The following is a 27,807-nucleotide window of genomic DNA, read 5'->3' as shown; positions in this document are numbered from 1 at the left end:
CAGTCCATATACGGCCGCAAACACTGAGAGGAACAAAAGATTGAAAACTACAAGAACAATGGCAACGCTTAGCATTCCTGTCTCCCAATCCCCCGCACTCCTCGGCCTTGCCGGCTTCGCAACCCTAATGCCACTGGCCCTGGGACTGATCGGGACCGTCTCCCCCGCGACTGCACTCAAACTCTTCGACTTTGACGACAAGAAACTCAGCCCCGAGGCACGCAAGCTGGGCACGAATCTGATGTTATTCCAGAGCAGTCGGGATCTATTCATGGCTGCGGTGAACCTTACGGCGTGGTGGTATGGCGACAGGAAGATGTTGGGGGTCATTGCATTCGCGGGGTGTGCAGTTGCGGTCAATGATGGATGGATGAGTGAGCGGCAGCTGGGAAGGGGGGCGTGGAAGCATGTTATGTGGGTGCCCGTTGTCGGGAGTATGGGGGCTGCGTTGATGGGATGGTTTGATTGAGTGTGATGGGTGAGTGGGATCCGAGGTTTTGAGTACCAGCGTATGTCCACAACATGAGGAGGAGGAGGACTCGGCTCAGGGAGTATTCTTTCGAGCAACACTTGACTACAGGCCAAGACAAGTCTGGACCAGCTTAGCCAAGTTCTCCAATTCGTGAGCTGTAATGGGGCTGACTTTGAAAAGACCAACGTATTCCGCTAAGAAAGGAGTTACGAAGTTGTAAAAGAAGAGTCAAAGCACAGCACCACCGGCAGGACCGGAACGGAACAAAAACATTGAGCAAAAGAACTACAAAAAACGTGCAACACCGGGGATTCGCTGGTCGTCACCGACCAACTACTAGTCCGGCGGTATCAAGTCTTGTGTGCAGGGCAAGTGGCGTCCGCTTCTGGAAGACATGAGGTCCGTAAATGGAAGGCACTTTCCCTCCACCTCTCTTGGCATAGCGACTGTGCCACATTCGGAGTTGCAATACCGCCCGACTTGCAACGCTATTTTCGACACTGGCGAGCCGTTATGGGCACTCCGTTACGGGCATCCGTTTTCCCAGTGCCGCGCAATTCCGTTTCGATGAAGATATTATGTAGTCGCCCGTTCACGCACACATCTAGCTTTATAATAAAGCGATGCATGTGACCGCAGTATGTTGTGGACTTCCTGTCGGACATCCTCAGCTTCGTCTTCGAGAAGGGTTGCAACAGCTGAACTATCTCGGTCGGCCGTAACAACTTTTTTCTCATAGAGATCGAACAGCTACCTGTCGCACAACCCGATGCTCATGCTCAAGACGGGTCGCGACAGCTGTGATCGTCTCTAGTGGTAGTGCCGACTCTGCTTGAAAGACCTTCAATTGCTGCCTTTCGGGCATCCTAATCCTCGTCCCCACCATGCGGCGACAGCCGTAATCATTTCTATCAGCGATGCTAAGTGCGCTTAGAGAGCTTAAATCGAACTCTACTAGACGCTCCAATCCTATCCTCGAGCCGTGCTGTAATAGCCATGATCGTCTCGGGTAGTAGTGCCGGTTGCCCTTGTAGTGCTCGAATAGCTACCCTACGGAATCAAATCCTCATCCTCAAGCCTTACTGTTATAGCCTTGATCGTCTCGATTGGTAGTACTGCCTACGTTTGAAGGGCCGTGATCGCTAGCTCACGGACATTCCGATCGTCATCCCCGAGCCGTGCGGCGATAGCCGTGACCATCCCTATCGGTCCTGCAGATTGCGCTTGGAGGGCTTTCATAACTGCCCTACGGAAATCTCAACTCCTGTCATCGAGCCGTGCTGCAATAGCTCTGACTATCGTCAGTTGTCCACGAATCCTTACTTGTTGCGGGGCAGCAAGAGTCTATAATCATCACAACTATCAACGACTCCATGATCAAGACTGGTCAGCAATCCCGATTAGCTTTCCATACACTATAACAAAACTTGGAACCGGCCAATACGCGTAGGCTACAGTCCTCCAGCTGACCCCTGCGACGAACGTCTGGACTGTGTAAAAAACTACGATTCGCTCCTCGTGCGTTTACTTACTGGAGTGTCTTTGCGGGAAACTGGCACTCGCAAAAGTCCGCCTCAATGCGGCTGGAGACTATCGACTTCATCGCACTCGAGTTAGGAACTTCACCCCAAAAGCCACTACACAAATGATTGGTGACCCTGATTAGCACTTGCACCACCGAGTACTACTGATGCCGCACGTCCCCAGCTTCTATTAACTCGTAAGCTGTAGCGGACATGGACAATCCAACTAACTTCAAAGCCTTAAACGACGCCGTGTATGATGCTTCTCCCAGAGTGATGGCTGCTCGCGGAGCCGAAACTCGCAACACTGTCTCTGCGTCGGACTGTCCCGGGAGGTTGATCCATTAAGGCAAGCGTGGCCTCTGTCAGTAGCCCCTGCTCATTTTCGATATGCTTAACCCATGACGAAAGACCGAGGTGCTCGAGATAGTTGCATAGCAAAGTTGTTGGATGATTGACTAAATCATAAGGCGCGCTTTCATCAATCGCCTGCCATCTTGCCCAAATTTCAGGCTGTCTGAGGCGTGTAATGACCGTCAGCAGTAGCGGAAAATCGTGGCCGTTTATAGGCTGCGCAGCTTTGGCGTGCTCCCAGAAATAAGTCGTGATGTAGGAGAGAAGAGGCAAATGGCCACCAAGCATCTGAGATTTGCCAGCCTCAGGAAGAAGAAAATCGCGAGGCTGGGTTGTGCTCGACTCTTGTGCGTCAGGCAAATCCATTTGTCCGAGCGTCAGTCCATCCAACCATCGCTGAATAACGCTTTGGCTGTATTCATGGCCTCCCGACAAAGGCTGCGTGATGGTATCGCTGATCGTAGCAGGGTGTCCATCGTCCTGAACTTGCTGGATCTGTTGCCCCTCATGCAACATGGTCATTGGAGAAGAGTGTCTCATCTTCACACTCCGTGCGCGGTCAAGCTCGTCAGAATGTGCGCTGTCAGGCGCCGCGAATCTGCGCTTCTTTGTATGCGCGACTCCCTCATGTTCCATCGTTGGACTTGGACCCAGCGAATGCTTCGATTTGGTGTCGTTTTCGTCGTCACTGATGTTCGCCCATAGCTGGTCGTACAAAGCCTCGCGACATCGAATCCTCTCCTCTGCCAGTAGTGCATTATGACGTGCTTCAACATAGGCGTCCAGCTCCACAACATGTAGATAGTCGAGGCAATTCTGCATAATCAGCAGATGCTGTCTCGCTGTACTGCCGGGAAGAAAGGATTGTTTGTCAGAGGCCAGGAAGTCTCGCACTGATTCGTGCATGACTTTCACAAACCGACTACCGCCCTGATCCAAATCCAGTGATCCAGCACCAGCATCGACTGACATTAGATCCAGGACTTCATCGTGCTCAGTGGTGACATGGTGCTCGGCCGTCATGCCGGCCATGCCCTTCACCTCAACCAATCCGCACGTTAGTGTGCGTATACGTCGGGCAAGCTGAGAATGGTTTTCAGTGTAGGCGTCCGACTTACGCCACACATGTAGTAGTGTCCTCTTTTGGAAGACAGAGCTGAGGGCCATAATATGTTGCCACTCGTCTACCCGCAACGGAGTTTGCGCAAATACTGCCCATCGAAAGACAGAAACTGCGGTATGATGATCCTTGAGAACCACTTTTTGTAAGAGAAACTCGAACAGCGATTGTAAACCAAGTGGTACGCAATCGAGACGTCGAAGAAGAAAACGCGAATTATGGCCTCCTTCAATCTTTTCTAATAAATCATCGAGCACCAAAGTTGTCCAAAGGAAAGAACCAGAAGCCTTGCCAATCAGCTTCTTCCTCAAGGACAGCAGGACCGTGTCCGACTCGTGCAGGTGAGACCGAAGCCAATGATCGATCAAGACTTTGATGTCTGGAGAGTTATAGATTCCAATGTCCACGGTGGGGTCCGCACCAGTGCTGAAGGCTGTCACGAAGCGAGACGATATGCAGAATCGCAAGTTCGGAGTCATCTCTAAAAGTGTCCGCCAGAACATAAGTTCTTTTCTTTGATGGGTCCGTGAATCGCACTCGTCCAGAGCGTCGATGAAGACGACTACTGGCTGTGTTTTTATGAAAGCAAGTCCTTTCTTCAACAGCTGTTTGAGTTCTTCCAAGGGAATCTTTTCGGGAGATGCAGTCTTGTTGCCGGCGAGCATTGATAGAACAACTGCATTCCGCTGTGCGAGTTGGAACAAAAGGGCCCTGTACAGTCCGAGCATGTTTTTCTCGAGCGTCTGTCCCTTCGCATTGAAGAAAAAAGACAACGTGACGCTTTCGCGTCTTTTATCTCCTGTCTGTGAAACGATGGAGAGATGCTTCATCAGGACGGATTTGCCGCTGCCGGGCGCTCCTTTGATCCAGAGGATTGAGTTGTGCTCTGACTGGGGCATTCCACAATCCATTTGCCATTTGCGGTACTGGGACAGCTCAAAAGGCCACGAACAGGTCCCAGGAACTGGGTCATCAATCTCGTAGCGTCCTGTTTCGAGCTGGGGTGACCATAATTGTTGCAAATATGCTTGCTCCATCTCTAGGGAGTGCTGGAATTTTTGCGTGAGCCCGCGGTACTCACGATCGACTTCGTCGGAGAGCTGGTGTCCAGGCCTGGTGTCGCGGTCTTCGTGTTGCTGAGGTCCACGTACTATAAGTTGGATTAATGCCATGACGCTCACTATGGATCGCAGTGGAGGCGCCTACCTTGTCCATTGAAGATTCCATGAATCCTGTCAAGGGCATCATCAAGTCTCCTGGTAGCAGAACCAAGTCCCTCGCCATAGATGACGGGCATGCTTATCTCAAAGAGTCCGAGCATGCAATACACCTTGTCTTCTTCGACGGTTGTGAAACGGTGCCGCACCCAACGCAAGCGCTCCTGGCGAGAGTGCTTCGTTGGTACGAGGGATATCAAGGCGCCCTTTGGTATTGAGGTGATATCATGGATCATGTCCACGAGGGAGCTTTTGTTACCCAGCATCAATCCGTCCCGGGTGAAGAAGTGTACAGAGGAAGGGGCGAGTAGCTCCTGCAGCGTCCATCCACGAGTCCACCACTCGCTGGTCCTTAGCTGTGCCATTTTAACATCGAGATCCTGCTCACTGCCATCGATGTCTTCCAGGTACACATAGCAGCGGTCTGACCGTTGATACCAGCGGTACATGGAGTTTATGGCTTCGCTAAGCTCAGCACTGCTCGTCTTGTCGATGCAGCACGTGTCAATCCAGAAGTAGGCGAGGCCGTCTTTCGCCGCCTGCTTACGACAGAAATCGAGCTTGCGGTAGCTGGACTTGAGCTCGGCCTTGCCATCGCGGAGATCCTGGAAGGTCACCTCGTCGTCTTCGGGACCCCATCGGTGAGACAGGATGGCATATGGTGGGCACTCACTGCGCAACTGGCGCGTGAGAGAAAACGTGCCTGCGGCGTCAACGTGCACGAGTCGCATGGCCAGAAGCAGGACAGAAGATACAGCACGGTCAAGCGGCGTGATGTTGTAGAAGATTGCCTCGAGAAGTTGCGGTCTGCAGCAGTTCGGGACGCACGATGGAGCTGCTGCACTTGGGGGCGCAGCTTCCTGCGGCATCATGCAAGTGCTGGCGCCTGCGGTTGCCTTGACTGGTTCGCAATGCAGCGTGTCGCAAGTTGTGTGACCGCAGGTGCATAAGTAAGAAGCAAGCATGGCGCTGTGGCTCACGACTGTGGCAGGGCATGCGGCTACGGCGATGTGAAGGGGAATCGGGTACGGTACGCGGTGTGCACGGGAGTGCCCCGTGCTGGAATGAAGTGGAAGCAAAGGGGCATCTTTATCGGGATTTCATTCTATTATGTATAGAAGTGTTCCATGCTTGGTAACTTTGGGCATAGGGGGTTTCAGATAGAGTAGTGTACTTAGGGTGACCGAAGGCGATAGCCTCCGGGATCGTTACACACATAGTAAGGCGGCGGGCGGCGGGGCTGAAAACCGAAGTGTGGGTTGTGGCGTAAAAGGGAATGACTGGGCATTAACAGTTTCCGCCGCGCTCTGCTTGCCCATAGCGCTAGAGAAATGTTATTACCTCCGGACCGCAAGGGTCTTACGCTTGCCCTACCTTAGCCCCCCATATTCCATGTACGGCGGATTGGCCCGACGCGCCCAAAAGGATCTCACTCTTCTTGAAAAGGTAGTCCCGAGATGGTACAAAATGAATGGCAAAACGTACAACACCGGGGATTCGCTGGTCGTCACCGACCCAACTACTAGTCCGGCGGTATCGAGCTTGTGTACAGGGGAGCGGACGGGACCCTCAATTTTCTCGATCCTATGGTCGTACGTGCTTGGCTGAAGGCTTGTGACTGTATATAAATAACGGAGGGTGTGGGTGGATAATCCGTAATTGACCGTTCTTCCAAATATTTCCAGACGAGCGAGCGATTGTCTCTCTTATACCCATACACTAGCTAGTGCGGCTGTTCTGAACATACGACGAAAACGCTCTGTTGATAGGACCGTCTAGTAAGAACTAAGCGGATACCATAACGTGAGTCGTCGTGGTGAACCGAGACATGATTACCCGAAGCGCTCATTCTGCACTAGTAGCTTAGTAGAGGGCGTGCCATTTTTATTTGCCGAATAGTGACGCGCCCCTCCTACCGGCGCACCAAGGACGCTCTAAGTTGGGAGCGTAGGCTGGAGCAGGACCTCCTCGCAAGTGGAAGAAAAATATATTGTTGATGGTGCTAGACTGGTCGGCCTACTTCAAGATTCCACTTTTATGTGCAATCTGTACGGTTGAACGAAATAATTATGGACCAGAGCAATAGTGCATACCAAACTGTAGGCCATGCATTCTTTTCCGTTCAGTCAACGGGCAAGGACTTGGGCCTTTCTGAGAAACCCATGACCTTTTGGCTGCGCGCGATCTGGGCGGGTTCGTCCTAACCGGTCAGCCAACATGCCTCACCGGTCTGCCGGGGGCTCTCGTTTGCCTAACAGATAAGAAATAAGGCTATGACTTGGGCCTGCAGGATGCAGGCGACAAGCTGCAGGCTGCAGGCTGCAGGCTGTAGGCTGACATTATGTGCTTACATTCCATTTCAGGTACCATGTAAGAAAGTGCTAATGCACCAAAAGAAACAGAGCGGCGGTGGCGAGAAGCTTGGGAGAGGCACAAGGCTCCTCTTCATTTCCTCGCACCAGGCTGTCGCGATGCTTGACCGTCTGGTGGGATGGGCATACTCCTGTACATCTACGTAGATTACCGTGAAGCGCTTCCTACGAATGAATGCGAGACGCAGTTTCACCTGTATCGGGCGCGTTAGGGAAGCTGTGTCCAGAGCCGACTTGTTACATGTAGATGCTCACAACTAGTGCTGCCGCCCCCGCCGTCAGCCCTGTGATATGCCGGCCCTCGACGCCCTTGATCTGTATCTGCTCTGGATCATCATAATCAGGAGTGGGACAAGACTTCCTCTCCTGCAGCCCAATTCACTACTGGCTCCCCGTTACCCACTATTCCTAGGTGTGTGAGATCTGTAGCTTTTCGAGTCCTGTCTTGTATCTAAAGCCTCCCTGCACTGAAGAAATACAAACGATCAGCACGAATACGCCGACTTCCGACGTGATCATTGCTGTTGCCTACGAAGCCCTGTTATTACCTATCTCGCAGGAACACAACCGAGCGCCCGGCCCGACGCCTGACCCGAGAGGCTGCATCGTAACAACTCGGCCCGCTCTCACAAGCTGCTGATGTCAGCCTCCGGGTCGCTTCGAGCGTGACCGGCATCTTCGACCCCAATGCTGAGGACCCCCACAGGGCCCTGGCTACCACGCTATACCGCACAACCGCATGATTCCATCCACTGACGCACATTCACATGCCGCGTCCCAGCACCAACGCCAAGAAGAGGCTGTGGCCTCGATGCCCAACAAAGTCATGCGGGAATGACCAACTGCTTACCGGCCGGAGGACCCACTGCATCCTGGAGAAAGTATGAACAGGGGTCATTGCTGCCGGAATAATTAATAGATGGCCCCCAAAGAAGATAAAAAGAAGGCGACCAAAACCCCTGTCCCCGAAGGAAGAAAGAGGGCATAGACTTGACAGCACACCATATTTAACAATTAGTCATCTGACTACTAAATATACTGGCGCTGTCAGGCGCGCATATGATTCATTGTGCGACCAACACGGCTTGCCAGGGTCCCATGTTCTCCAGTTGCATTCACGGCATGCCGGCAGGGCCACCTTGTTCAGACAGTCGATCGAAGGAAGAAGAAGGGTGGTCTTGAGCCGGACAGATGACAATTTAACTGGCATATCAGGGATACACAAGATTTCAATCAGAACAAGTGCTATTACTCTTAAAAAGAAATGTATCGACTTCCTCCAAAACCTTGATAAAAATGTTTGCCTCGGCACACGCACATGAGAATGCAAGCTAGACTTCGTATTCTACCACCCTGGAAAAACACCTGCACAAGCCGCCCGTAGACTAGAATAATTTCAAAACATCCGAGACAAGGAAAATCTGAGCCCAATCAATCATGCTGCCTTTCTGCGCATTGCATTTGCCGCCTCCTTCTCCTGCGTCCTCTAGCATCAACCCCGCCGCGCCCAGCGCGGTCTCGGCCGTAACCTCGACGGCTGTCTCGTACGTCTTATCGACGCCATGCTCCATGATGTTTCCGACGGCCACGGGACCCGTCACCATCTAGACAAGGCCAGCCGTGGCCATACCGGTAAGCATGTCTCGCATGCGAGTCTTGTGCGAGACGCCGAGCCGCGCAAAGTGCTTGTCGAGGATCTCGCACTTCTTACGGGCATTATGTACGGGCACACCCGCGATGACAATGGCGAGGGCGCTGACGCCCACCGTTGGGATCAAGCTGATGCCGGCCACGGCGATTGTCGTGGCGTTGCCGTATATCGAGCGGGTGCAAGACTCCCACTCTCGCTGGAGCTGGTTCACGCTCATGGTGGCGCACTTTGCGTCGTAGTCGTCGCGGTCGAGCAGCATGTTGGACAGCCTGCAGCTAGCCGTTGTAGGTGAAGTTCGCGACGCGGTGGATATGATAGCTTTTCGCAGATGACTTGAGTTTGATGTCAATGTTGTGTTGAATTCCGCAGATGGATCTTTACAAGAATCGAGGTCGTTGGAGTGGTATGGACTGTTCTTTACTTGCAAGAGGAGGACTGTAGGCAGATATTTATAAGCAAACGAGGCTATGCCTCTGCTTCATCAACATCAGGGAGTTGCCCTCGGTCACGCCGTGTTCAGCCCTGTTCTTACAGATAGACGGCGGTACAAGGCAGACAAGGACTAGCAGTGGCAAACTGAATCGCCACGTGTGTAAGTCTCCTGTCAGCTCTAGAATCATCCTGAAACATCAAGTCTGTGCAGCTGTGGCTTTCGGCGTTGCCCGCAGCGCTGTGCCTTCTTTGCGTATGTTGAGGTTCAGTCTGTCATGAGCTGTCCAGCACCGCCTCGTCATATCTTGGGTGTTCATCCGATGGACCTCGCAGCCTCGTTCACCCGGCCCCCAAGGCTACGCAGCCACAGCCCAACACTCCCTCTCCTCATCCTGGCGTTCGTCCCTTGGACGCCAAGCCTCGTATATCTGGCCCCCAACGCTACGCAGCTGCTGTTACGGGACGGTGGTGGTGGACAAAGCTGACCACCGTATGCATGGCCTGATGACTCAAGGTTATCTTCGCTGTGCCCATAAGACTCTGGAACGAAATAGTGGCGGAAATACAAGGATCTAAGCCAGTACGATTTGTCATGTTCGGAGATACTTTGTTCGTTGCGCGCGGTGTAGCAGCGTTTTTGAAGTACTTGCATTCGTCACAGTCACTTGCCACCATCGCTTGAACAGGGAATCCCGAGGTACGTCGATGAGCGCCAGGATAGCATGGACGCCTTTATACCGGAGCCTTGCGGGCACAGCGAAGATACACGGAACCGATCGTGGGGGTCAGGCAGCTTCCCTACACTATACCCAAAACGGTAATTTTTCAATCTTAGATAATAATGGAGGGCGCAACCATGTCCATTTTCTATTGTCCCAAGGGCCCGGTCAAACAGCCTCGTCAGGCTCTTCTCTGTCAACCCGTCCTCGTGCAGGCCTCGACTGATCCCACTGCGCACCTAGTCAGTGTGACTATCGAAGTGTTTGCACGATGCACGAAGAGGGAGCATTCCGGGTGCAGTTACTAGCTGCTAATTCTGGTACCACGGCCCCGCTGCTGTAACTGCAGGACTTGCAAATGGTTTGTTTCTGCCTGTCAGTTCGTAGCATTGTGAATTCGTCTGGGCCGAGCAGATGTGCATCCGATGCATTCCGGCGCTGGTGATGGATGGCGACCACCGGGTGCGGCTGTTCATGGGTGTGTAGCCGGAAGTTGCACTCCCGGATGCGGGAATCGCGAGCCGATATACAGGGCTCTATGTCAGTAGGGTCGGCTTCCTAACATGGATGAATATGTGCTAGAAGCATTCTTGGCACTATTATTAACTGCACTGCCACACCACACTCTGGCCACATGCGTGACAGACAGATGCATGGCCAATGAGAGCACCACTACAACCGCCCATGCATCCACGGAGCGACGTTTTGAAACCAATTATGCAGAAACGTAAGCTCAGCAGAACCGCTAATCGGAAACAAACGACACAAGTGCGGCTAAGGGAGTCTTGTCGCAGACGGAGGCCTGGAGATTCTGCTCCGTCCCAGCCTCGTATAGGGTTCTCACGTGACAATGTTGGCTTGACGCGACAGCTACTTATCCGGATCGGAGCAGGCTTCTTCTAGGTTGGGAAGGGCAAAGACCGGCGAGGCTAGAAGGGACACAATGGTAGGCACCAGCAGATTAGCTCAGCCTTGCCGGAGGTCTCCGCAACGCCTTGTTCTAGAGCTCCACAGCCTCACAAGCATCTCCACGGATTGGGACTGTGTTCCAGACTATGCTCTTGGCCAAATGGCTTCTTCTCACCTAATGCAGCGAAGCAGTCTGGATCTCTTCGGCCTTCAGCACTGGAATTAGTCCAGAAACAACAGTGGGAGACCCCACCATGGAGTGAAGAGCCCGCTCGGGAGCAAACTTAATGGGATCGAACGCTTCGCTAATGGAGCTGACAGTATCGGATGCCCAAGTTCCCGGCATGGTCGATCCACAATTGAGCTTCAAGAGCAAAGGTTGGATAAGACACACCTGGATGTCGTTATCAACGGTTGTATGGCTCAACATGCTGCAATGGGCACACATAACGACAGTGCTTGGAGATGAGTCGCTGCTTCCAACCCTTCCAACCACGAGCGGCAATCCGAGATGCGAGCATGATCTCCCACACCATCCAATCAATTTAGAGCGACGATGACGTAGAGTCTCGCCCTGGTCTCGTTTCGGACTGGCAGACCTCGGCCCACTCCCGTCCAACCCCAGACGCTTGGGGCATGCAGGGCGGGGAACCCTGTCTTCCGGAGGACGATGGTGGTGCTCAACCCATGGAGAGGGCCTCCACAAGCACATCTAGATATGCTTGTGCTGCAGATCGATGTTCGAAAGGGCCAAAGGATCTTCGACCCCGAGTGATGTGGCGCAGTGCTTTGGTAACACGTGGAGATCGTGGGTGTTGAGTTGCACGTGCTCGCAAAGTGTTGCTTTTTGTGGCCCAGGATTGTCGCTGTGGGTTGCTGAATCTTTGTCCATGAGGCAGAGCCCTTTCATTGTTCAATGTGCGTGCCAGCAATCACTCATACATCGCTGTGTCCTACAGCTTCCATGGGCATTTGATGATTGCTGCCTCCGGCCTCGGATGACTCTGGTTTCGGGTAAGCCAGCCGCAAAAAGTACCCGGCATATCTTGTCCGCACTGGATCTGACCGTCTGGACACACGAGCACGCCTCACAACCATGAAACAAAACTGAGCAACAGATGAAACGAGAGTCTAGCAAGATTTGTGTTTACCGAAAGAGAGGGCCTCTCAAGCCTACTTCGATCACAGCCACCATGAAGCTCAAGACGGTCATAGAGCGCAGCACAGTCGCCGTGCTTGTCAGCTCGTCGCTTGCCGCCAGTGCGGCGAACAATCAGGGTACCGAGTCTCGTGTGCGGGGCCCCAGTGCGGCAGATGCCAGCACACGACAAAATTCGAGAAGAGCGAACTTCTGGGATGATGCCCTCAGCCATGACGAGAACGCTGCCTTGTCCAACATCGTCAGCACAATTGGATCATCCCCTGCACGGGAGAACGCGCCAGACGATTCCTCTTTGGCCACGACAACGAGACCCTCGTCGTTGTCGTCGTCCACATCAACGAAGAGGCCCAGCGCGACGCAGCCGCAGTCATCGCCAACATCGCCTTCAACAGCGACATCGCCCGGCGCATCTCCGCCGGCATCACTAAACTCGCTGTTCGACACGATCCTCGACGCGTTCACCTGCGGCGGCAAGCAGAATCTCTCGTCCACCTTCTCGGGCTTCTCGAACCTGATCAACGGGCTCGGCGGAGACCCGTACTTTCTCGACGCCGCCGAGGGCGCGCTGTACGGCAACTTCACGCTCTTCGAGACCCCAGCGTTCTTCTTCGGGGTGGGGGTCGGCGAGGGCGCCATCGTCGGGCTGAACGCGACGAGCGAGCAAGAGGCCGAGGCGTACGCTGCTGCTGCCGTTGCTGCGGCCAATGCCTCCACGAGTGGCGAGGGTGGCGGCCCTGGGACCACCCCGGCGAGTTTCAACCAGGTCGCGATACAGTTTGGGCGGGGACTCGTGAATGTCAGCCTCCCCGCGATTCTCGGCAGTGACTCGTCCGACTTCTTCGCCGGGTTCAACGTCAGCGAGCTTGTGCGGGGTGCAGGGGCCGGCTTTGCAGATGGGGTAGGCCTCGTGGTCGAGCCGGTGCTCGGGAGGACGTTTGACATCTTTGGTGTGTCGGTTGACAACGCGGAGGAGGTGGTTGGCGGGAAGGACTCGAAGGGGGTCGGCGCGCTGGCGTATGCCTTCTCCAAAGGGCTTGCGTCGCAGATTGCGAATCTGGGTATGGCAATCATCGGTATCCAGACCGATGAGACGCGGCCGATGTTGCAGAATGTAGAGAGGAGTGGTCTCTCTGGGGAAAAGGCGGGGGATGTTGACGACATCGAACATGGCACGATGCTCTCGTCTCGCGAGTCGACAGCTGCAAGGCATAAGAAACGAGACGCCACGGACACTCTGCTTGTCAACAGCTCCAAGACTGACGAACTCGTCTCAGGGCTTGCCCAGCTCGCGGTGTCCGAGCTGTCGTGTACCGGCGTGGGCGGTGCCGGGACAGTCCTGCTGAGCTTCCTCTCAGGGGGCAAAGATTCTGCGGTACCCATGATGCCTGATCTCGGCGGCTACACACTGCCAGACATCGAAGTCGTGGTCCGCAGCGACGACAATGTCTACGAGGTGAGCCTGAAGAGCCTGTCGGCGAGAGTCAACGGCTTGCCGCTCGAAAGGTTCATCGGGCTGTTGGCCGGGCATAGTGAGTCTGGTGTCTCTTACCAACCTTGGAAAGGCGTCGAGAACTGACCATCCCATCGCAGTTGTTGTCATCATGTTTGCCATGGTCGGGTTGTTCCCAGCTACACTCATTCTCGATGCCATGAACCGGCTTGCGGCGACAACGGGTATGCCCATCCACAACAGCGCGAGATTGGCTCGTGGGATGAAGGTCGTTCAGGGCGCCGTCATCCCAGTGCTCATGATTGCGGGCTTGGTGTTGGGGATTGTGACAACGGGCAACTCGAGGCATTTCAGAACACCACATGGGGTGAGTAGCCCTTCCCTTCTACAACTTACAAGAAATGTCCTCCGCTGGACGAGTCTGAGCGGACTTGTCCGAAGCCAAACACTGACCACCTCTTTCACTGTATATGCATAGATACTCGGCCTTGTCCTGACTATTCTTTCCCTCGCCCATAGTGCGCTCGCCGTGACCCGTGGCCGACGAATGAGCCCAACACACGACAACCCCGACTTGTGCAATGGCAACCAATCTCTCTCTCCCCATCAGAAGCGTGTTGACCCCACAGCATCCTCGGACCGCTCAGTCACCCCTTCAAATTCCCCTCCTCGCACCTCTGCGGCTACTATGGCAGCCGCACCGCCACTGCCGACCAGCCTCACAAGCCTCCTGTTCACCCTATTGGTCGTGGGCTTGTTGTTCGCGACCTGGATCACGGGGCTCGACGACCTGCGCACCATGTCCCTGTGCATCGTGCAAGCCACATCGCTCACTCTGGTCGCTGCCGTCGCGGCAATCTTGAACGGGCTGTGCGATGCGGCGGTCGTGGCAGTGGGGTTGGAGTGGTGGCTTTCACAGAGGACCGTGATGGCCGTGGCCCGCGGCATTGGCAATGATGTGAAGGGCGGCCAGCGGGCTGATAGTGGCCACGAGCACGGTGCTCCTGCTGCACTCGTTCCTTCTACGTCGGCTGCGTCGGCTGGGGCGGGACAGAGGGCTCAGGAGCGGCGGTTACATCAACCTAAAATCAGTATAGCGGGCTTCAATGGCCACAGAGCACGAACACAAGGAGGAAATGTCCATGGTAGCTATCATGACGCCGGAAAGGGGCAAGATGACATGGCAAATGGTCGACATAATGGTGCAATCGAGAGAGACAAGCCTGGGGCGAATCAGATCGGGTTTGCGGTCAGCAGTTCACCGGACGAGGACGATGTACGGTTCAGAGAAAAGGGGTTCTTCTGATGGGGTTGGTTGTTGATCATCGCATGAAATAGCTTGACTCGGTGGTACTTGGCCAGTTCTGGCCAAGTCTGGCTCGTTGTCAACGTGGCAGCAGACCAAAGAAAGTTTCGGCCAAACCGCCGTATTGCATTCTTGCCGTCCAAACATGCCCCTCTGGGTAGTGGCTCCCGCTCGGTGTAAGTAACTCGCAACCCCATGCAATGTCGATAGGTCGAGATAAGTAGTGGGTTCTCCCCGTTCCCTTTTCCTACAACCCAGACACAACCTCCCTTGATACCTAATGCCCGCAGAAGCACCGAGCAAACCCTGGGGTTAGCTCAACCGTGGCCCATGGTAATCGGCTTGGGCGGGCTGTGTGAACCCCTGGGCCTGTGGCCGTTGAGGCCGCGGAACAGTTTCAGCTCGACAAAGTCCAAAAAAGCCGATTCTGGGAAATGACCGGGCGGGTCACCACACGCTGATGTGAGGAATTAGGGTGGGCAGAACACGGGCAACAAAAGCGGCTGGCTGGCTGGTGTTTCGCTCAGACAACTCCAACGAGCAATCACGTTGATCAATCGTTATTACTATTTCGGCTTAGCACGCTTGTGGCACGACAATGCGGGGACACTTCATCTTTTCCTCATGTGGCTTGCATTGGTCAGATGAGCTGCACGCAAACCAAACCCCTAACAAGCCAAAGGCGAGACGGCAAGTCAATCTTGCGCGAGAAACTGTGTCCTGGTGAAGAGGTTGCGCGAAACAATCCAGACAAGTTTTGATGCTGCACACGGCCGCAAACAATGTCTCTGTTTTCTGCAGAGAACATGCGTTGCGTGTCGTTATTGGCGGTGATGTTGCTCTAAGTGACAGATGCGGGCGCTCGCACTACTCAGTATTTGCATATTCCGTGGTGATCACCCCCTGAAAGTCAGGCTCCCCCGGCGAAAAGCTATGGATTTGTAAGTCCGCAAACGCTCCAGTCTCTTTCCAGCGTGGCGTTGTTTTTGTGTCACGAAGCCAACACGCTATTCACGCCTCGTCACGATCAAATAAGCCGGAAATGTGAAATTGGGTGCTGTCAAATTTCCACAAAGCCTTGTAGCGGCTGCCGCCTTTTTTTTCTCCCCAGACGGACTGTGCGCGAGCTGGAAGAGCCGAGACCAGTAGTTCGACTGGAGCAAACGCCACACGTGGCCGTGCTAGGCTAGGGAGAGCATCCGGTCATTTTGGTAGCGCTGGGTGCTACCGGTAGCTGCCGCCACGAAGCCCACACAAAGCATGCCTCCTTTTGTCTACATAGTGCGGGCAAGTGGATGAAGAGAAAGGGGTCCCATGACCCGGAGCACTGGGCATGTCGAACGCTACAGCCCGGTCGGACCATTAGACATGGCGCAGATTGCCGGAAGTTGAGCTGAGTTGTGAGCGATTTTAACCCCCCGCCCGCCTTCCTCTTGTGCGACCACGGATGTGGCTTCATGCCGCCAGCTATTCAGCCGTCATCTGGCAATTTTGGTTCATTTGAGGAGCCGGAGGCGGCTTCCAGGCACTGACCTGAGTCATCATCAGCGCGTCCGAGTGACGTTCGATCATGGCCTAATTAGAACAGCATCTCCACGGTCATCGGCCCCCTGCAGCAGCTCCCGACGCTGAAACACCCAAACGTGCGTGTGGCTGGTGCGCCAACGCGGCCATCAGCCCGCCCGCGCCTCCCAAGGTTGGATTACCTGTGTGTGGTTGGCTGTGGCTCGGGGGTGGGACTCGGCTCACGCCGCTGTGCTGCCCGCCGGCTGGACAAGGGGGCGATGGAATCAGATGGGACCACGGGATAGGGAGGGAGAGAAATGCATTAATTAGCAGCGGGCTGCAGGAATCGGCATAGCAATCGCCTGGCTGAAAACACGGGTCTGTCTGGCAGGGGGGAGCCGGCTTGCTGGTGGGGACTGGCGGAAATGGCCGCTGGCCTGCCGCGAGAGGCCAGGCTCATTGTCTGAATCTGGGTAATACCGATATGTATGTGCTGCTCGCAACGGCCCACCAATAACTAGTGAGACCTGGGAGCGAGGAGCTCCCTATTGATTGTCCCGCCACGTGGAGGGGCCGCATCAATAGCCAGGGCCGCCATCGGATTAGTAAAGGGGACGGACGGCCGGAGCCTGCGTCAAGGACAGAACGGCAAAGCAGCACTCGACCGACTCCTGTGTATTCCGCCCGGTGCTGCTCTTGCCCCCCCGGCACCACGGGTTGTGAAATGATTAAAATGGCTGGCACACGCACGGCAGGAGGCGCTGTGTAGCGCAACCCCGTCACAAAGGCCCATGCACGCTGCAGTCGCAGTATATTCATTTATCCAGTATCCAGTCCCTCGCCACGCACACGTACACCCTTGGCCATGCCGTGGGCTGAGCGGCTGACAGCAGCAGCACAGTCGCTTGTGTCTGTTTCTCCCACCAGCGGAGCCAAGTCCGTTCAAGCTTAAGCATGCGACGGACAAGGGTCTTGCTGTTATCGCAGGCTTGGCATTCGTATAGCAGGGACTCGAGCCCTATCCCAGGCCTCGTCTTGCCAGGGGGGCCCTGGCACGGCCCCGTCTTCGTCCGTTCCTCCCGGGACGGCCATTCGCCCTCCTCGCAGACTCTCGCTTTGTCGACGCTTGTCGCGCGCTCGCCCATGCCATGCACGCCGCCGGCCGGCGCGAAAGAGGCCCCCCGCCCCGCCACGGCTCACCACCAGCATGGGCAGACTACTACCCCTGTGGCGGCCACGCAATTTAACCATCTTGACAGCAGAGTGCGTGCACGAACGAACAGAGTTGGCGCCAGAGCTGAACCTGCTCGCCCCTGCAGGCCTGGCCTGGGCGAAGAGAATAAGCAACCCAGGCTCCGCCAAAGCCCCCGTCATGCCGGCGGTCTGACGATGGCGTCCTTGTCCCTCAGCAATACATACTTACATACATAGTGGTCCCCCCCTGCTGCTGTCTGCCTGCTGCGCCTTGCTCCCCGCGTCACTCACCTCGCTTACTCTGCTCGTGTTGAACAAAGACGAAACACGGAGTCCCAGTCCCATGGAGATGAGATAATCGAGCCAGAGCCTCTTGCTGCGCCGTCGCCGCCCTGTGACGAAGATAACCCACGGAAGCCCTCGCAGCGACCAACGACACATTCCGGGAGCCGTCACGAGAGCCGAGTGGGAGGGAGGACTGCACGCCACCTGTACGACAAGCACAGCTGAAAGACTACTGTTGGTGCGGGCACTCGTTTGCTGATTCGACGACGACGACGCACCCAAGCAAGCACACAAACACACACACACACATTCCGGAGCAGCAAGCACAAAGACACCGCCCACTTACACTCGCTTATCCGCCCCCTCGCCCGCCCCCTGGCACGCTGTCAGCAGGCATCCCCTCTTCGGCAGCCTTACTCACACGATCTCTACCATCAGCATTTGATTATATCTCTGGCCTCTACGGGCGTTCCGATTTTCTTTCTGCCTATCCTTTATACCATCACAGCCGTCCGGGGCCTGGCACCCAGCAATCCCCAGGGGGATAATCTGTCACCATGTATATCGAACCCCGCGGCATCAGCCTGGCGGACATGTCCGGCTATCTACGGCGGCGGGCACACCTGTACCTGGCTTACGTGGGGCTGTCGATGCTCATGCTGAGCATGTACATTCTCTCCACGCCGAGCGAGGGGCTCGGTATAGCCCAGATGCTCCCGTCGTCCACGAAGCCGGGGACGATGCAGAATGGAAACAGCGTGGGAGCGCCTCAGACGAACCAGACAACGACGCAAGTAATCACGAGTGGTGGCTCAGGGCCAAGTGGAGAACAGGATGAGATCCTCCTGACGGCGGGAACGCAGCCAGATCTGTCGCAGCCGCGGGAGCAGGCTGCCAACGCCACACTAGGGGTACGTTCCATGTCGCCCAGATATTTTGTGATGCCTGTGATGCCGGTTGCTGTTAGCGAGCCGTAGAAACGTGATCCTGTAGAGTTTGCAACCAGCTGACGGCGTCTCGCCACAACCAGTTCGAGAAGCTCCTCGTCCTCTCCACCCGCCCGTCCTGGCGGACACGCGGGCTCCAAGCCGCGGCGAAACTAACGGGCCTGGAGTTCACCATCCCTCCGCAACCGCCCAACTCGAAGGCCACCGTCGAAGCGTTCATGGCGATGAGCCCCGAGGGCGAGAAGTCCCGGCCCGCGCTCGGGTCCGCGGCGGCGTGGCTCGCGCATATCGACCTGCTCAAGCACGTGGTGTCGTCGGACCTCGAGACGGCCTTCATCGTCGAGGATGACGTCGACTGGGACGTGCGCATCAAGGACCAGCTGCGGCTCGTCTCGGACAACGTGCGGGCGTTCCGGCACCGCAAGATCAACGTGACCGACGAGGTCGTGGTCCAGGATAACAACAACGACGACGACGCCGATTCCGACGACAACACGCCCTACGGCACAGACTGGGACGTCCTGTGGCTCGGGCACTGCGGCTCGCTCGGCCACGACGACGACAAGCACCGCAAGCCGCTCCCCTACGCGGACGAGTCGCGCGTGCCCGGCGACAAGTTCACCGGCTGGTCGCGCAAGTACTTCCTCGAGCAGACGCCCGAGGGCCACCGCGTCGTGCAGGAGTCTCGCATGACCATCTGCACGTTCGGGTACGCCGTCTCGCGCCAGGGCGTGCTCAACGTGCTCGCCCAGGTCATGAAGGGCGGCTACGAGGCCTTTGACGTCGCCCTGCACGCCCACTGCAGCGAGGGCCGGCTCAAGTGCGTCACCGTCTCCCCGACCGTGTTCCACCACTACGAGCCAAGCGCTGCTCACGGCTATGTCAGCCCTGTCAGGGAGGGCGACGGTAAGGGCAAGGCTAAGAGCGAGAACGAGTTCGAGGGCTTCATGGGCACCACGGCCAACATTGTCGAGAGCGCCAGGTGTCATGCGCTGTGGGGGAAGTCGTGCTTGCCTTGAGTCACTTCTTCTCTGGGTGTCTGTCTGCCTGCTGGATTCCATGGGTATCCTGGTGGTCTTCGTTGTATATAATTACTGTACAGTGCTGCGTAAGGGTATATATATTATAATCGTCACATAATGAGCCTGTCGTATCTCGAGATTACTCGTTGGCTCACGGCACGTCCGGTTGCTGCTTCGAACACACGCTGGAGGCCGTCACAACCATGTTTGGGCAGCAAGGCAAACATGCTTGGCTCAGAAAGAACAGGTAGTGTTCTGGTACTTGACAACTTCATGTAACACGGAACCCGAGAGCGGATCAAAGTACAAAACAGGGCCGCCGCGTTCATGCCGGACATGTTTATATAGTTTGGAGAGACGGACATTCATTCTTGTGGTCAAGTTCCTCTCAATGCTGTCAGGACATTATAAGCGAGCTGTGAGGAATAAAAGAAACCGCTTCCCCCTAATATCCAATGCCTCCTCGTTCCCCTCCGTCATTTATTTGCGACCTTGCTCTAATGATTGGTCGCGTGGAAGAGTCGATGAAAAGCGGAACCAGGCTGTTCTAAAAGATGCTTCGGCTCATCGAACTCGACAAGCTTGCCGGCCTTGAGCACGGCCACCCGGTCAAATTTCTCTATGTGAGTGTACCGGTGTGTCACGGCGATGACCACACGACCCGCAAACTCGGTGTCGATGATGCGCTGCATGGCACTGTCTGTGTGTTCATCCACACTACACAATCAATCGTGGTCAGCCATGTGAAGAGAGATGCGGAGCGGAGTTGAACTTACTTGCTCATCGCTTCGTCGATAAGCACAAGCCTTTGCGGACTAAGCAGGGCTCTCGCAAGGCTAAGCAGCTGCCGCTCTCCTGTTGACCACTCAGACGTGACGAGCCCGGCCTCAAGCCCACCCTTTAGCTCAATCTTGTCCATTAGGGGGACTTTCCGCAGGGCTGTCACGATGTACTCATCGGACGATTGGTTCCGGGTATCCAGACTCCAGCGAAAACTCCCTGGGACAAAGTATGGCTCTTGCGAAATCACGTTGATGGAGGAGCGGACCTCGTCTGCGGATAACTTGTCGAGGTCTTCGTCGTCTACGAGGATACGCCCAGCGCGGACCTGGGTCATTCTCAACAGCGACATGAGTACTGATGACTTGCCGCTCCCTGAAGGCCCACACAAGGCCACTCTCTCGCCGGACTGGATGGTCATGCTCAGGTTCGAAAGGACCAAGGGTCCATCGTCGCTGTGTGTGTGTGTGTGTAGGAGTACCCAGTTAATTAAAAGATCTTCGGAGGAGGAGCACGCTGGATTTGCTTGGTCGTCAGGCATAATAAGCACTTACGTGTAAGCTGCGTCTACGTTTTCGAACCGTACCGCACCCTCAAGCGGCCATCGCTCTGGCCGTGCCTTGCTTCCTACTGGTTCAATGGGAGTGGTCTGGACGAACTGTCGAACTCGAGCAACTGCTCCGATGGACGTCTCGAGCTTGACCCACGATTGAATGGTCTGTCAGGTGATTCCTAGTCAGCACATGAGAGCGTCTCATGCTGGTTTGTGTCGACTTACTCCGATTAAAAACGAGCTGAACTGGATGACCAGCACAAGTGCCGCGCCGAGCGAGCCGGCACTGATTCCACCGGAACCCGACATGTTCAACGCCAGGGCGACCAGGACGACCGCCGATGCGCCGACGATCAAGTCCAGCACCAACGTGAGCCACTGCTGGATGAGGAACAGCAGGTAGAACGCCTTCTGAGACTGGTCCAGCATGTGGCCGAACATGTCACTGAAGGCCTGCTCGATGCTGTACGCCCAAATGATGGCTACACCGTTGATGCTGTCCGTGAGGTGCGTGTACAACGGTGCCTTGGCCTCAATGTCGAGCAGTCGCACCCGGCGTGATGTCCTGAGGTAGTATCTCTGCACCAGGAAAAGTGCCAAACCGAGCACGGGCACAGCGAGGGCGAAGAACTTGCCCAAGATGCCTAAAACTATAACCCTGACAAGACAGTAGACGAAACCTGTGGCTTGAAGTTAGTGTGGGACCGCTTATGGTGGTAAATGCCACAAACCAGAAGTAAACACAGTCGCTTGCATTGGAAGAGTCATATCAATGAGGTTCATGTCCTGGCTGAATCTGTATGCACCACGGATTAGTCTGCAAGAATGGTCGGGAGAAAGAAATGTGGCGGATTTTTCACCGAACCTGTTCGTTATAGAGCCTGTATCTGTTTTGAGAAAGAAGTCGTACGGCGCACTGGAGCATATAGTTGGATTAGTAAACTGTGTCTTGTTTGATGAATAACCGAACTTAGTAGCCTTACGTCATTGTAGAACTCAGCAAATCAGTGTGAAGCTTTGAGAGCTGTGTCTCTAACGATCTTGAGAAAGAATGCCCTTGACGCGAAGAAGAAAAGTCAGCATGTTTGGTTCGAACTCGCGAGATACGTTGCTCAAAGCAGTATTGCCGTCTGCAGAGCATATATCAGCTCAAGACTCACCAACATTCCCCGAAGGTAGCGGCCACGGCAATGACCGTGCAAAGGAAATAGATGCCAAGATAGTATGCAGCACGCTGTGTGCTTTCCTCTTCTGACGCTGTTGTCCAATTGTTGACCCAGAGTGCTGGAAGATGTTCAGTGACAAAGCTTAGACGTTTGTGTTGGGGGTTGAGAGCAATTACTGGATAAAGTCGACGCCAGGGCGCCAGTGACTGTGCACGTAATCCACGTGATGAGTGACCACGTACCAGCACTTTTAGCGTAGTAGGCATAGACAGACCAACTGCCCCTCTGACGATCAGTGTCGAGCTCCTCCTGCGCATTCGAGTTGCCCAGGGTAGTGTCTTCCGTCGTATGCTGCGAACTCCCTACCTCATGCTCCTCCATTGACCAATTCTTCCAAGTTTGACTTTTCAGCCTATCCTGAGAAGTGAGCTCGGTCAACTTCTCAGCTGTGACATCGCCCACGACTTTGCCAGTGTCCAGATACATGACCCGATCTATCAAAGGGAGGAGATCCACTATGGCTTAGAGTTAATCGACACGTCATCAGAACATGGGAGAATCGCTCGCTACTTACTGTTGTGTGTCGCCATGATCACGGAGATGCCAGAATTCCTAAAGTACCCTCGTGATCCAAAAAGCAGGCCGGCAATTTCCATGGCCATTGTTGGACCCAGTCCACTGAACACATCATCCAGCAGCACGAGTTTGTGCCTGGAGTAGATCGCCCTGGCCGGTGACTAGCAAAACGTTTGTCAGATGTAGTCCCGCGGCAGGAGACAGGCCAAGTCGATTGCAAGCGGGTACGCCTCGATTCTTGAACTTACTAGGCGTTGACGCTGGCCGCCACTCAGGAATAGCCCATTCGGCCGTACTGCTGTTTCCATGCCCTTTTCGAGACCCCTGATGTCCTTTTGGAGCTTGGTCAAGTGTAGGCATGTATTCAGCCACTCTTCGTCAACTTCGCGACCTGACGTGCAAATGATGTTGTTGCGGATGCTGTCATTCAGGATCCAAGGTGTCTGTGAGCAGAATGCGATACGGGAGAGGCGTGGAGAACTGCTGCCTGCCAGAATCGATGTTTCGCCAATCATGGAAGCCAACAATGTGGTCTTGCCGGAACCAACAGGCCCAGTGATTGCGGTGAAGCCTGTTGAAAATGAAAGAGTCAAGTCGTGCAGTACAGGCTGTGCATCTGTACTCCAAGCAACCTGGCATTTTTCAAACGTGAATACCTCGTTCCGAGAGTTGGGTGACATCATCTCTAGTTGTTTCAGGGGAAGAGATGACTCGGGGAATCCTGACGGCGCTGTCGCATGAGAATCTTCACCCTCAATGAGCATGTAAGCCTGAATACGATCAAAGCAAGCAGCGGCTTGCGCCAAAGACGGCAAGGCTTGGCAGAATCGAACCATGGGATCCGTGACCAAGCTGATCAGCGCGAGTGCCGCGAAGGCTTGAGATGCGAGGATGCCTTTTTGTGACGTCGTCAAGGCCATCAATGCATATGTGGCGAGAGTCACGAATGGTGCAATCTCGCCAGGGGCATTGCCTGTCGAGGGGTGAGAGTGGTTAGCATAATAGCATTAGGGGTTCAAACAGAAACCTGGAGGAACATCATACCTAGGAGCACAATCCAGATGATGAGCTTCCGGAAAGTCTTCGACGCGGCAATCTCAGTTGCTCGAAGGCGTTGAATGAGATCCGATGAGGTGCTGATGTGGCCCAACATCTTTGCCAACTTCATGTCACTGAGCATATGATCTGTGCTTGCCACACACTTCTCGACGCACTGCACCCATGAGACCTGCGCAGGTCCAAATCGCTTGGACACGAGCGATGATGCTCCGATGGAGACTACACGTTGCTAAGTGAACAGAAGGGTTAGTCGGGTTGCTAGAATTTCGGAAAATACGGGACTGGCCGGTCCACTTACTGAGGCAGACAACAAGGGGCAGAACCGCAGCATACGACACCTGTCGTGTCAGCAGCCAGACGCCAATGAAAACCTCGATCAAGCACGCCCACAGCTCATGGACCAGTGTCAAGGACTCGACGATGCGTTCCATATCCGTGCCCATAAGGGTCAACGCCGCGGAGTCTTGGACATCTTTGCCTTTCATCGAGACAGTGTGGCGATAGATCATGCCCGTCAACCCGGAACGCACTCTGGCAAGCATCCGATATGTCGCATGCCAATACACTGCCCTCGAAACCTGCGCAGATCTGGGTCAGCAAAGTTTACCGCACCAAATGCATCCGCCTTCAAGCAGACCTACCGCGATCCCGACGTAGACTAATATGAAGGCCCCCACAATGCTGGGACCATAATATCTGTGGCTCGAATCGGAGCTCTCGTTGAGATAGGCCACTGCCGTCTCAATGAGGAACGGCAGGCAGAAGGTGAAAGCCGATAGTGTCAGTCTAGGCAGAATTGCCGAGGCAAAGGACCGACAGTAAGCCTTGAGTGTCGCCAACAGCAGTCGAAAGTGGGCAGGCGAAGAGTTCCTCCACGCATTGGCCAATCTCGGCTGCGTGGACGCACCAGTCAACGGTCTGTCCACGGCAGGTAATTCTGACAGCCGAAACACGTTGGAGTATCCCATCCGCAATATTGGCAACAGCCATGTGAAGAAAGCACGGCTCCAGAAAGCAGCTGTCTGCTCCATGGCCACCTTCTCCGAAACTTTTTCGACATGGTCTGCTTTGCCGAGCGACTCTAACCACACGACGGCGGCGGTCAAAGCGATGGTGATTGTGCCCAGCGCTTTGTTGATGTCGTCGGTGGGCATTAGCCACAGCGTGCGGACGTAGGGAATAGAGAGGAGAACCAATAGCGTGTATGCGAGAACCAGAACGTCGGAAGGTCGTGATGAGCGTCGATGCTCCAGGTAAGGCAACGGCACAGAGGCAAGCGCGAATATTGCAGCAAGAATCCCACGTGGCAAAGCATCAGCGGTACTCAAAGCTGGTGCCCTGGCACGAAAGACGATCGTGAGTACCCGAAACACAAGTAGACTGGCCAATCCTGCCAATTTGCAGACGTTTCGAGACTTGTGAACAAAGGCCCTCTCTGGCCGCTTCCAGAGCAGCCAGATGCGCACTGAAACGAACAGCAAGAAGAGCCCATAGGGAACAACACCAAAGAAGATGTCCTCGAAAAGCAGAGTGAAGTCGAATTCGCGGCAGGCAGGATCAATCTGTGGTCCTATACCCTGGTCGCTGCCTTTGCTGCAAGGCATGTCGAGCTCCATCTGCGCCTGATGGTGAGCGTGAGTGGCCTGAACGATTCTCGGGGAAGGTTCGATGGCGCTGGTGCGTTATTCTGGGTGGGCTCTGGAAGCACACGGACAATAAACGCTGTTTTGTGTTCACTTTGTTTGACAGCATCGTGTTGGCGCTGCAGACATCCTGGTAGATAACGGCCTTGACGGATCAAGTACCACCAACAACCACATGATAGTGGCTGACATGGTGACTGCAGGGAGCGCCTGCGTCTGCATCCCTGGATGTGTTGGTGACTCTTCTAGGGTCCCCTGGTATGCACCGCGAGAACCAACAGTCCCAAGAGCATGCCAAGAACCCTATGAAGAGGCCAGCCACTTTCAGCAGGACGCAGCTGCCTAGCTGTTTCAAATGCTTTTCTTCCTCGTCTTCTTTTCATCTGCAATCTTGCCAGTGCCCAAACCAAGGAGGCGCAGATAGCCGGTCGCTGGCCTTGCACCAATGAGCGGCTCTCACGGTGAGACGAGCCCACTGCTCGAGAATGCCATTCGTTCGGAAGATTCAGCATCCGCTCAGGGCTCACCACCAGCGTTGCACCGCGAACCCAGCACTGGCCCGCCGCGAGGAATCATCGATGTCGCAACAGTGCTTCTCATCATGAGCGTCAGCAGTTTCCTCAGCTTTGCCGCCGATACGGTCATTCTTGAAGACATTATCTGTCGGAAATACTACCGCGATCAAGGCGGCTTCACGAAACTGCCGGAGAGATCATGCAAGGTGGCGCCCGTGCAGAGCCAGGTGGCCATCATCAATGGCTGGAGAAGTGTTGCTGAAACCCTCCCAGGCATGCCTCTACAGTCACCGGCTTCAACAACTCGGCCTCTACTGACACTCTCACAGCCCTTGCTTTGGCTGTGCCCTTCGGCGTTCTGGCAGACAGCGTTGGCCGGAAGCAAGTTCTGGTTCTGGCCCTGGTAGGCCTGTTTATGAACGATCTCTCAGTACGAATCGTATGTAAGTGTAGACTGCATTTCCCGCGCCCGACCTCCAACCCCCAGGACGAGAGATCTCGGTATCGCGAAGCTAATGATGCCATGCAAAGACTGGTTTGGTGATATCTTGCCGATGCAGCTAGTTTGGTTGGGAGGTCTCTGACAAGCGATCGGAGCTGGTGCCATTACCCTGCAATCCCTTGCTTTTGTCATGGTCGCCGAATTGTGCCCACCAGAGCAAAGGTTGGTGAAGCCATCTGGGAGAAAGCTGGATAGGACAAGCTGACATACTGATACATGAAGAGTCGCTGCGTTCTCGCTCATCCAGTCGTCCCAGCTCCTGGCACAGTTCATCTTTGTCCCCGTCGGCGGATTTTTGACGTCCGTGAACCCATGGCTGCCGATGGCCTTTTCATCCGCAAATAGCGTGGCTGCAATTCCAGCAGCGTTTGCCTTGCTTCCTGATACTGGCAAGCGGCAAAACGCTACAGAGAACAGCACTATGGACCCGGATTCCCTCGATGAGCCCCACGAGGGTCGCGAAGCTCACAGTCAGCACACCGCCGACGACGACGAGCTTTCATGGCTAGTAAAGCAAATGTGTGCTCTGATGGCATGCACTCGCTGGGTGGCCGACAACAGGAAGACAGTTCTAGTCCTCGCATGCTTCTTCGTGTTCAGTTTTGGAACATCATCTAGGGATGGTAGCCTGTTCCTGCAATACGCCTCAGCACGCCTCGGCTGGGGGCTGGGGCAGGTATGTTACTTTCAATTTGCCGCATGTCATTTCATCTTAGATGCTGATAGTAGTGACCCTTGTCTAGGCCTCAGTTTTTGTGTCACTCGGTGCCGCCACAAACCTCGTGATCCACGCTATTGGGGTTCCTGCTTTGTCAACATATCTGCTAGAACGTCGGAGGCTCACAGAGATGGTCAAAGACAAATACCTGGCACAATGGAGCGGTTTGGCCCTGATGATTGGTACTCTTGTCATTTCCCAAGCTTCATCGGCAACTGTCCTGGCGATGGGTCAGATCGTAGCATCTTGTGGTCTTGCCTTCACCATCACTGCCAGGAGTCTCATCACAAGTATGACGTCGCGCGAGCACATGGCAACTCTGTACACCTTCATTGCAGTCTTAGACTACGCCGGGATGCTGACTGGCGGCCCATCGTCTGCGGCCCTCTTCGACGCGGGTATGCGACAAGGGGAAGCGTGGCTTGGTTTGCCCTATCTCGTTTCAAGTCTTAGTTTCGCTCTCGCGTTGGGCTCTATAACTATGGCTCCTTAGAACTAGTTCTTGCTTGTTGATGGAGCAAGGAAACATAACACTAAGTCCACGTGGCGGAGGGGAGTTGTTCAAGGACCAAGGGTCTTGGGGGTTCTGAATTGGACGTCCGACGGGTCTCACGTGCATGGGCATGTGATTGAGGGGAGCTGGTGACCTAAAAA

General features: G+C 54.9%; 6 protein-coding genes across 6 annotated transcripts; 3 read left to right on the top strand and 3 right to left on the bottom strand.

The window, feature by feature from the left end:
* Nucleotides 1–1,832: 1,832 nt before the first annotated feature.
* Nucleotides 1,833–5,026, bottom strand: B0I36DRAFT_163620 (uncharacterized protein). Its single transcript, XM_046148693.1, has 2 exons — nucleotides 4,676–5,026; nucleotides 1,833–4,605 (listed from the first exon to the last, which is right to left on the bottom strand). The coding sequence occupies exons 1-2, from the start codon at nucleotides 4,751–4,753 to the stop codon at nucleotides 2,236–2,238; spliced, it is 2,448 nt and encodes an 815-aa protein (XP_046008218.1). The 5' UTR covers nucleotides 4,754–5,026; the 3' UTR covers nucleotides 1,833–2,235.
* Nucleotides 5,027–8,662: 3,636 nt separating this feature from the next.
* On the bottom strand, nucleotides 8,663–8,968 carry B0I36DRAFT_352882 (uncharacterized protein; the record flags this gene model as incomplete). Its single annotated transcript, XM_046157160.1, has 1 exon — nucleotides 8,663–8,968. The coding sequence occupies one exon, from the start codon at nucleotides 8,966–8,968 to the stop codon at nucleotides 8,663–8,665; it is 306 nt and encodes a 101-aa protein (XP_046008217.1).
* A 4,377-nt stretch (nucleotides 8,969–13,345) lies between these two features.
* On the top strand, nucleotides 13,346–14,839 carry B0I36DRAFT_163603 (uncharacterized protein). The gene is made up of 3 exons (XM_046148692.1): nucleotides 13,346–13,460; nucleotides 13,522–13,748; nucleotides 13,860–14,839. Exons 2-3 carry the CDS (start codon nucleotides 13,533–13,535, stop codon nucleotides 14,685–14,687), a joined length of 1,044 nt encoding a protein of 347 aa, XP_046008216.1. The 5' UTR covers nucleotides 13,346–13,460; nucleotides 13,522–13,532; the 3' UTR covers nucleotides 14,688–14,839.
* Nucleotides 14,840–17,147: 2,308 nt separating this feature from the next.
* B0I36DRAFT_424511 (uncharacterized protein) lies at nucleotides 17,148–20,088 on the top strand (the record flags this gene model as incomplete). Its single annotated transcript, XM_046162281.1, has 3 exons — nucleotides 17,148–17,261; nucleotides 18,536–18,583; nucleotides 18,703–20,088. The coding sequence occupies 3 exons, from the start codon at nucleotides 17,148–17,150 to the stop codon at nucleotides 19,636–19,638; spliced, it is 1,098 nt and encodes a 365-aa protein (XP_046008215.1). The 3' UTR covers nucleotides 19,639–20,088.
* A 50-nt stretch (nucleotides 20,089–20,138) lies between these two features.
* Nucleotides 20,139–25,379, bottom strand: B0I36DRAFT_376555 (P-loop containing nucleoside triphosphate hydrolase protein; the record flags this gene model as incomplete). Its single annotated transcript, XM_046160469.1, has 15 exons — nucleotides 20,139–20,358; nucleotides 20,418–20,876; nucleotides 20,976–21,139; nucleotides 21,200–21,654; nucleotides 21,706–21,770; nucleotides 21,840–21,890; nucleotides 21,958–21,989; nucleotides 22,012–22,030; nucleotides 22,135–22,258; nucleotides 22,317–22,634; nucleotides 22,715–22,877; nucleotides 22,965–23,689; nucleotides 23,761–23,994; nucleotides 24,074–24,353; nucleotides 24,417–25,379. 15 exons carry the CDS (start codon nucleotides 25,377–25,379, stop codon nucleotides 20,139–20,141), a joined length of 4,272 nt encoding a protein of 1,423 aa, XP_046008214.1.
* Nucleotides 25,380–25,863: 484 nt separating this feature from the next.
* B0I36DRAFT_376550 (major facilitator superfamily domain-containing protein) lies at nucleotides 25,864–27,646 on the top strand (the record flags this gene model as incomplete). Its single annotated transcript, XM_046160468.1, is given in 7 exon segments — nucleotides 25,864–26,206; nucleotides 26,263–26,376; nucleotides 26,465–26,509; nucleotides 26,522–26,597; nucleotides 26,658–27,111; nucleotides 27,179–27,551; nucleotides 27,564–27,646. 7 exon segments carry the CDS (start codon nucleotides 25,864–25,866, stop codon nucleotides 27,644–27,646), a joined length of 1,488 nt encoding a protein of 495 aa, XP_046008213.1.
* Between the last annotated feature and the right edge of the window lie 161 nt (nucleotides 27,647–27,807).

The sequence above is a fragment of the Microdochium trichocladiopsis genome, assembly GCF_020744255.1.
Source record: "Microdochium trichocladiopsis strain MPI-CAGE-CH-0230 chromosome Unknown B0I36scaffold_9, whole genome shotgun sequence".
Lineage (NCBI taxonomy): Eukaryota > Fungi > Ascomycota > Sordariomycetes > Xylariales > Microdochiaceae > Microdochium > Microdochium trichocladiopsis.
The sequence above is the reverse complement of the archived record's forward strand: the minus strand, read 5'-3'. Positions and strand labels throughout refer to the sequence as shown.